The sequence below is a fragment of the Harmonia axyridis genome, chromosome 1 (assembly GCF_914767665.1).
Source record: "Harmonia axyridis chromosome 1, icHarAxyr1.1, whole genome shotgun sequence".
Taxonomy (NCBI): domain Eukaryota; kingdom Metazoa; phylum Arthropoda; class Insecta; order Coleoptera; family Coccinellidae; genus Harmonia; species Harmonia axyridis.
Genome location: NC_059501.1, coordinates 14997714 through 15007398, shown reverse-complemented (window position 1 = coordinate 15007398; position 9685 = coordinate 14997714). Strand labels below are relative to the sequence as shown.

The window sequence follows — 9685 nt, the reverse complement described above, 5'->3', positions numbered from 1 at the left end:
ATTTGTGGATTAAATAATAACAATAACTGCATTCATTGAACTGGCAATTGGTCATAAGCCTGACTCTCTTCAGTCTATAGGTGAATTATTTACATAGATGACACTTATAGAAATCAATTTTTGGTAATATTATTATTTTTAGAATGCGGATGAATAGCTTGAAGCCAAATTATCTGCTGATTTTAATTTCAGATTTTTTCCGAAAAAATAGCATATTCAGAGTGTCGCCAGTTCTGTATTAGGCCTTGATTATATTTTATGAGTAATTCGAGGGATTTTTGGGTCGTAGATGCTGAATTAGACTTGGATTCTTAGCAGTAAGCGTTTCTAAATATTTAAAACACAATTTGTCTGCAAAATTGGAAATATCTCACAACTGTGTTAGAAAAAACTGATTACAAATTAGTATTCAGCATGGAAAATTCTTGAAGACATCAATTTTTGAAGACGATCGAGCAAAATTTTCAAACGAAAATTCATCCCGCAAAATTCGAAATATATATATATATATATATATATATATATATATATATATATATATATATATATTTGCTGAGAATATTATTGTACTCATAAAAGCAGAAAAAAAGACATGAAATTGCAAATAATGATTTTTATGTTTTAGAGAAAGATTGGATTTTTGTCAGTAATTTTATTTATTTTATGAAAGTAGCAATACTACATAATTTTGTCATGTTTCAACTTGATTCCAACCAAATAAAATATATTAATCATATTAAGTTATCGCTACACATAAATGCGTTGGCCCCTGTTCCACAAATTCTCAACAGTTAAAATATTATTTCCCTTCTCTGTGAGGGGCTGCCCTTATTATTTTTCTTTTATTATTTCAGTAGTTAATCTAGTGCTTAATCAAATATTTTTTCTGAAAATACAAAATGGGGCCTAAGACAATTTAACTCAAATTTTCAGTAAATCATTGTTCATGAAAAATAGTTTTCACTAATTTATTATGTTTTGAAAAAGTTGAATAAATTCAATTAAAATCCACCAGCCTATCCTGCCATTCATTGTTGAATAAATCGTGAAATCAGATTTTTGAGAAATTTACAGAAAATATTTTATATGAGAAAATGCAACAGAAAAAAAGATTTCCTGCGAATTCCGAGTGCCCTTCACATCTTAAGAAATGGGAAATAATAATTTGAGTGTTAAATTGAAATTCATACAGCAAAAAAGATTTTATCCGTATTTATGTTTAATAATTATCAGAAATCTTTTTTTCCTAACTTCACAATTGCTAAATCATAAAACTGAGAAAAACATTGACCTTTTCTAATTACGAAAGAATTTTCATAAATAAATCACATTCTAAACTATTTTTGAGCACCAATTGATTATTTCGAAATAAATCAAAATATGTTACGCCACTGCCATAGACGCCGGTCAGGCAAGGAGCTAGGAACGTTGGCATCAAAACAAATGCTTCAGTTACAAGGCGATTTCCAATTTCCATTCCTCTTATTAATGTTCTAAGCATAGAATTAATAAATTCTTATTAGTTCAATGGTTCTAAGTGACAATCTGGCATTTTCGTTTCAGAATAAAAAAAAGAGGACAGTGCGCAACTATTCTCTCTGCTCTACATAGACCTAATATCCATGGATATTAGGTCTATGCTGCTCTATTATTTTTATTCCGCTTTGTGTGGAATAATAATTAGAATAATCTAAACAACAATAATAGTAACCTTTTACTGCTATAATTATTGTTTAAAAGGATGTTATTTTCTGAAATTATAATATCTTGGCATCTGATCCCATTTCAGTGTAACACGTCTAATTTATTTATGGAATGATGAGTTAAACAAGTGATGGAAAACTGAAAAGTTCTTTTAGTTGAATAATTTTTATCCATTTTCAAAGGTACAAGATGACAACTCGGAATCCCACGACTCTAGTAGCTGTTCCAAGCGAAGAAAATTTTGATTTTCTGTTCAAAATTGTTTTAATAGGAGATTGTGGTACAGGAAAAACCTGTGTGGTGCAAAGGTTTAAAAATGGAACTTTCATTGAACGTCATGGAAATACAATAGGTGTAGATTTTTCTATGAAAACATTAGTAATAGATGGTAAAAAAGTGAAGGTATTTAATAACTTGTAATCTATTTATGCCTAGAACCCAAAAATTAATATTTTCTTATTTCAGTTGCAAATATGGGATACTGCTGGTCAGGAAAGATTCAGGACCATTACCCAGAGTTATTATAGATCTGCTAATGGTGTAATAATAGTTTATGATATTACAAAGAGGTCATCTTTTCTTTCTGTTACTAAATGGTTAGATGAAGTCCGAAAATATTCAGGTAGCTCAGTGCTTTTGGCACTGGTAGGCAATAAAGCTGATGAGGAGAATTTACGAGAAGTAGAATTTGAAGAAGCAGAAGCTATGTGTCAATACATGCCAGAAGTACTTTTTGTATTAGAAGCTAGTGCTAAATCGAACACAAATGTGGAAGAAGCGTTTCTATATCTTGCAACAGAATTAAAGGTTAGTGTCATATTGAGAGAATTCAATTATTGGTAAAACATAATTGAAAAACAATTGTCCAAACATCTGTTTTACTTCAGGATAATAGAGTTTGCCCTTGAGTAATTTGATAAATAATATCACCTCCCACTGTAGTTTATCAGCTTGCAACCTTTGACAAATATTAATGAGATAATTAAGCAAATATTTAAAGAACCAAAGTTAATTTTTTGTTATTTATAGGGTAGATAACTGAGTTTTCTCATTAATTTATGTAATGATTCATGATAAATCTGTTCTTCATTATGACATTTATTATAACATGTACCATATATATATTTCTTTCAGAGGAGGCATGACAATGGAATTTTACAACAATCTGATGAAGATACTGTAAGATTAGGAGATGCTAGAACAGTTTCTAAATGCAGCTCATGTACAAAGTTCTAAAAAAGCCCAACATGCCTTTCAGTGCCTTATATCACTAGTGCTGTAATACTTATTGAATATTGAGCTTTAAGCGTTTATTAATAAATACGTAATTGAGAAAGTAATAACAATTTCAACTGATTTTTGAAGATTTTTTTTTTATTTTTACATCATACTATATTCAATTTGAATAGTGAGTGCAATAATTTTTGACCTTATTTGAATTTCATTATGTGGTGATATTTACATACATATTTATATATAAATTACATTTTACTCTTGCAAGTTAAATAAATAGTACAAAGCAAGATAATATATTATAATTATTTAATTAAATAATCTGAATTGAGTGTGTCATTGATCAAGAGTTTTTGTTCAAAATATATATTTTGTAGTTTGATCAATATTGGTGTGAGAATATTATAAAATGCTAATAAATAGACTTGTTAAAACCAATTGATTTATTGAGTTCAGGAATTTATTTTTTATTTACTGTTATTATGGAAGCATTTAGTTTGATTTCTGCAAAATTTGTTAGATATTCTCTGTATACCTATCCATTGAAGAAAATTTCTGAATTGAATGTATTAAAAAAGTTATGAAGAGTTAATATAAATTAGCTACATTTAGACATATGAATCTGAAGTTACAATGAAAATACTCAAAGTGTTATATGATATTGTATTATTGCTTTTTTCTTCAAATTCAATTCTTATTTAATTTTTAGGTTAGTAAAAAAAGCTTATCTTATTATTGTTATTAATTATAGGAATTGACATGAAGATTGAAAATCATTGTTGATATTTTTGTGAATTTATAAAACTCACAAAATTTCAAGGAAAAAATGAACAAATGAATTGATTATCAAATAAGTAAAAATCTAATGTAAGCTGTATAATTTTCTTTATGGTATTATTACAATTATTGAAAATTTTTAGAATGATTTTTTTTTATATTGTAATGAGCAACATTCTCTGAAAATATTTCAGATTAACAAGCACATTAACATTAAAGAATCATTTGAGTTGTAGAAAATGATATCATTTTCTACCATGCATATGGTAGAACTGTATTGATTCACATTAATGTAAATAATTTGTGTTCACTAGGATTTGGTTTGAAAAAAAAGATATATGCTTGAAAACAAGGAATATAATTGAATGGTGGGTTAACATAGCTGAGAAAACCTAAAAAAAATCAGTTTTTTGGTTTGCTGTGTTGAGATATTGTGTGTGTAATGAGTATATATATATAGAATTTGGCAAAGAACTTGAAAGCATTACAGATGAAAATATACAATCATAAAAAATTGACTAGAGTAAAATTACAAACGCAGGTGTTTCCCAACATTTTTCATAGGTGAAATAGTATTCAATAAAAATAAAAGAATCCAATCATAGAATTATTTCAATGATGCAATGAATTATCGAAGAATTAATCATGTAAAAGTATTTGAATATAATTTTATCTTGGAAATATATGAAGACTGCTTACAAAACGTGATAACTTCATGATTTTAAATGAAGTCTGTATGTTCAAGTTCGATCGCACCTATCATTTTTAATACTTGGGTTGAGATCTGTGAAATAGTTGTGTGTCATTGCATCTTCAGCTGACATCCTTCCTGAAGGGTTACATACCAGTAGATGTTGAAGTAAATCTCTACCTCTGCTGCCCAACTTAGGAACAACCTAGATGTTTTAGAAATGAGATTTCATACATGGTTATAATCAACTGGACACTTACCTGAGACATGCTCATGTTAGGTTGATATAATGGAAAAGGTTTGTAATCTGGTAATTGGTTCATGCCGCTCCAGGTTTCTTCTGTAGGAGTTCCTAATAATTTAAATATCCTTCTCACTTGATCATCGACATCAGAACCTGGGAATAATGGCCTACCTAGAATAAAAATAGTCATTTGTTATACCAGAGAAGGAAGTAATTATGTACAAATGTATGTTTGTAGAAATAGATACTCTCAAAATAGGTGGTAAAAATTATTAGTAGTAAATATTCAGAGGAAGGGGTTCACACTGCACTCACCCAGCTGTGGGAGAAGGCAGTCAGGAGAGTTTTCCCATGTCTCAGGGCAAAAAAAAGTATTAATTGATAGGTAGGATTTGTAGAGGGGAAATGTTATAATAGTTGATAAAATCTTCAACTTATCATTAGATTGTTTAGAAGGTGAATGGAGTTATTCTATAGTGAGATAACATATATTTCCAACAAGTTATTCTATTCAGTTTTTTAAGATTTTCACTGAATTATACTATGATATTTACCTGCATTAGCAAGTTCTGCAAAAATACAACCCGCCGACCACATGTCAATTGATGTTGTATACAATTTTGCTCCAAATAAAACATCTGGTGGACGATACCATAGAGTTACTACCTCTGCCGAATAACACTTAACAGGTATGCCAAAAGCTCTTGCTAAGCCAAAATCTGCTAATTTCAATTCCCCATTTTTATTGATCAATAAATTTTGGGGTTTAAGATCTCTATGTAATATATTATGACTATGGCAAAATGCTAAACCTCGCAGTAATTGGAACATAAACGATTTTACAATATCTGGATCTATATCTCCATTCAAACTATCAAAATATTTTTTAAGATCTTGGTCACAATGTTCGAATACCAAGGTAAGTTTCTTATCACTATGTAGAACATCATAAAGACGAACTATATTTTTATGTTTCAGTTCTTTGAGTAGGCATATTTCTCTCAGAGCTGATGATGGAACTCCCTCATCGTCGTCATCTAGACGAACTCTTTTAAGAGCTACTATTTCATGAGTTTCCCTATTTTTTGCTTTGAAAACAGTCCCATAGGTACCTTCGCCAATTTTTTCTAGCTTCTCATACTTTTGCATGATTATAATCCAATTTCATATGTAGAATTAGTTGCCAAATAGGAAAAACTAGAATAAAATATCACTTGAGTACTTGAGGGAATAATTCTGCCAAGTTTTCAGCACAGATTACTAGTCTAGTCTTTGTTTTTAGTTTATCTCAAATGTGTTTATTTACTTTAGTTTTACACCCAAGCCCATAGACATAGAACATAGAATATATTACGTTAATTTTTGTCTATGAGTTTATGCCTAAACCCGAAACCATAGATCTAATCACATTATTTTTCATCTTCTTACTTTCTTAATTGGTATTAGATCTATGCCCGAAACGAAAGTCAATCTAAAATGAAGGGTTATGTAGCAAACCGAAGTCACAGAAATTTTTTAATGAGGAAATTACTCGTTTTTATTTCATCTTCTTCGGCTTCTTCAACCACTTTTTTATTTTATCTAACACAAATTTCTATCAAGTTAGAACCGAATCCATGTGAGATGTGAATTGAATGAAAAAATGAGATTAAAAGAGTTATGTTTTAATATTTTGTTGTATTTTTTCACTTATTCATAGTAGATAGTAATTTAATTAAATATTCGTGACATGATTGGGACATCAGAAAGGATTTTTTAACAGAGGTAGTTTATATTTTATGTAGGTATCTATATCAAATTGAATAAGTCGAGAGGCTACAATTTTTAACACCTTTATATCTTCAAACGCTATCTATGTAAATATCTCTTCGCTTTCTCTTATCGTCATCATCATCTTCAATTATAACATCCCTTCTTTTTCTTTTATCATCATCCTCATCATCTTCAATTATTATATTCCGTCTTTTCCTATCCTCATCAGCTTCCTCATTGTAGAGATCTCTGCGCTTCCTGTAAATTGAATCACCCTCTTCATAAGATGAAAAATCATTTACGGCTTCTCTTTTTTCACGATCTTCTTCATCAATAATCACGTCTCTTTTCCTTCTATCGTCATCATCATCATCATCTTCAATTATGACATTTCTTCGCTTCCTTTTATCCTCCTCTACATAAATATCTCTTCTTTCCCTCGTGAAGTCTTGCTCTTCTGGTGAGTCATCTCTGCAACAATGAGGAATGAAAATTATTTTTATTTTTATGTCTGGGAGCAGATTTTGGGTGTTCATATGAAATAATAATTCAAAGAGTATTGGAAGAAAAATGACCAATATTTCCGTGATTACAGATTTCGCGTCTTTAGGTACAGGGTGTTACCAATTGAGTCCGAACGTCCAAGTCTAGTATAGTCTAAAATTGAAGGGAGTCGTTACTCATTCATGTAAACAAAAGCTTGAAAAATTACATGATTCTAAAAATGAAATAAATTTTGTTACCACTTATTTAGTTACATCCTGGATATAGAAACATCATTTCGAGCTTCCTGTCAAATTTTATGTTGAAAACGGGAACAAAAAACTCAAAATGGGCACTAAAGTGAAGTCATGAGCTTTTGAGCGCTCGTCTACTCGTGTGCCAATTGCTCCCTTGGAGATCACATATATACATATACATATAACGGGTGTTTTTTTTCGAGGTATATAACTTTAAGTTGGCATTACTGTTCAAGATGGCAACCGATTTAACAGCTGTCAAGTGATTTATTCTCAGTTTGGTTTGGCAATTCTTCATGAATAGACTTACGCTTGAACAATGCTTGCAAATAGTGCAATTTTATTTCGAAAATAATGGTAACGGAATACGTATCGCCCACTACGTCCATTTTATTTTGTTTAGCGATGAAGCCCACTTCTGGTTGAATGGCTACGTCAACAAACAAAACTGCCGCATTTGGAGTGAAGCTAATCCTCAAGTGTATTTCGAAATACCGTTACATCCAGAAAAACTGACTGTTTGGTGCGCTTTATGGGCTGGTGGAATCATTGGTCCGTACTTCTTCGAAAACGATGATGGCCAGAACGTAACAGTCAATGGTGATCGGTATAGAGCCATGATTACTAGCTTTTTCATTCCTGAATTGAACAACCATGATGTCCAGGAGCTGTGGTTCAAACAAGACGGCGCAACATGTCACACAGCTCGTGCCACAATCGATTTATTGAAAGACACGTTTGATGACCGCCTAATTTCACGTTTTGGGCTTGTGAATTGGCCTCCAAGATCTTGTGATTTAACACCGCTTGACTACTTTCTGTGGGGCTATGTAAAGTCATTGGTCTATGCGGATAAGCCACAAACCCTTGACCATTTGGAAGACAACATTCGCCGTGTTATTGCTGATATACTGTCACAATTCACAAATGTGCGAAAAAGTTATCGAAAATTGGACGTCCAGATTGGACTACATCCGAGCCAGCCGTGGCGGTCATATGCCAGAAATCATATTTAAAATGTAATGCCACAAGATTATCTTGCGGATAAATAAAATTCATGTCAATCGAATAATCTATCGTTGTTTTATTGCAATTTAAAGTTCTATAGCTCTAAAAAAACACCCTTTACAATTATGTGGCCTTTGAGGGGGTGCAAATGAACGAACGCCATTCGATATTCTGCTAGTTCTCTATGAATTTTTTTGAATATCAATACTCACTCAACTTTGAAGTCCTCCGAATTATATCGAGCTGAAAAATAAATATCACATTTATGCATGAAAGACATTACTTAATAATAAAATAAATGAATCAGAAATTTGCAATGAAGATAGTACCTACATGAAATTCATCATTTAAAAAGATTATAGACTTTTTTTGTCGAAAAATTATCATGATTGTCCATTAAGGCTATTAACTTTCAATTATTTGAAGTTTTCAGGCTAGGTTTCATTAATTTCCTAATAATTTATAAATTACAGAATCGTTCGAAATGAAATGTTGCATTTAGATGTGCAATAAATTTTTCAAGATGCATTTATTGATTCATACTAAACCAGAACCAGAGAAAAATTCAAGAAGAATTATTGCCCAATATATAGGAAATATTTCTAGACATTTTAATATAAATTAACAATTCCAAACTTCTGGCAAAATTTTTTTTTTATCATATAGGAAGTATAGTGGAGATATTGAAAAATACATACCGAATTTTTTCCGGAAAGAAGTTCTGAACGAGTTTATACTGTTTTGATTTCGAAGGAATAATAGTTATAATTATAAACATGAATAATAAAATAATTGAACAAAAGTTGGAACGTGGATCAATTTTTTCTGTTCGCGATGATTTCTGACAGAGTAAAACTTGAATATGAAAAACAATTAACATATCTCTATGTTGCTGTAAAAAAATTTCGAAAAATATAATTTACCAATATTTACCTATCACTTAGTATGGGTATAGCTCAACTGTAATACAAAGTATAATATACTATTATGGACTTACCGAAAACTCCGCAGACAAGAGCACATAAAAGCACCAAACTAAAAGTGTACTTCTTCATTTCGACAGATATGAGAAGATACTGACGAATATCATCCTGTTTAATCCGTTTAAATAAATTCAGGATAGCCTGGATTATGCAAGAGAATAGTTACATACGTATCTCTTGCGGCTTTACTGGATTTTGTAAGAAATGGAATTTCCTACAGTTTTCCCTTTAGTTATCGCAATGGATGTTTCATCAAAACAGTGCATTATCTTTTATGGTTTGTAGCTTCTTGAAATGTTCGCGGTTTGTTATGAAAAAGTAAATACAGTGCGTGTCAGAGTAGATAGTGAATTTAGAAGGAATTGTTAATCATATTACCTATAGATTTTACATCCAAATATTTTTAGCTTGCGAGAATCCTATATTAATATACACACATCGATAAAAATCTTGCACCCCTTATGTTTGTCTTATTGAGACACTATTAATTTAAGTTAATTAGTTTATGTAACCAATGCAATGGCTGAATTTAATCTTATACTTTCGTATCAAA

General features: G+C 30.6%; 3 protein-coding genes across 3 annotated transcripts; 1 reads left to right on the top strand and 2 right to left on the bottom strand.

The window, feature by feature from the left end:
• Positions 1–1640: 1640 nt before the first annotated feature.
• On the top strand, positions 1641–3856 carry LOC123677839 (ras-related protein Rab-43). Its single transcript, XM_045614570.1, has 3 exons — positions 1641–2106; positions 2170–2511; positions 2839–3856. Exons 1-3 carry the CDS (start codon positions 1894–1896, stop codon positions 2938–2940), a joined length of 657 nt encoding a protein of 218 aa, XP_045470526.1. The 5' UTR covers positions 1641–1893; the 3' UTR covers positions 2941–3856.
• Positions 3857–4056: 200 nt separating this feature from the next.
• On the bottom strand, positions 4057–6009 carry LOC123677831 (cyclin-dependent-like kinase 5). Its single transcript, XM_045614561.1, has 3 exons — positions 5204–6009; positions 4666–4820; positions 4057–4610 (listed from the first exon to the last, which is right to left on the bottom strand). The coding sequence occupies exons 1-3, from the start codon at positions 5796–5798 to the stop codon at positions 4455–4457; spliced, it is 906 nt and encodes a 301-aa protein (XP_045470517.1). The 5' UTR covers positions 5799–6009; the 3' UTR covers positions 4057–4454.
• Positions 6010–6297: 288 nt separating this feature from the next.
• Positions 6298–9274, bottom strand: LOC123677848 (pre-mRNA-splicing factor CWC22 homolog). The gene is made up of 3 exons (XM_045614581.1): positions 9147–9274; positions 8362–8392; positions 6298–6872 (listed from the first exon to the last, which is right to left on the bottom strand). The coding sequence occupies exons 1-3, from the start codon at positions 9202–9204 to the stop codon at positions 6491–6493; spliced, it is 471 nt and encodes a 156-aa protein (XP_045470537.1). The 5' UTR covers positions 9205–9274; the 3' UTR covers positions 6298–6490.
• Positions 9275–9685: the final 411 nt, after the last annotated feature.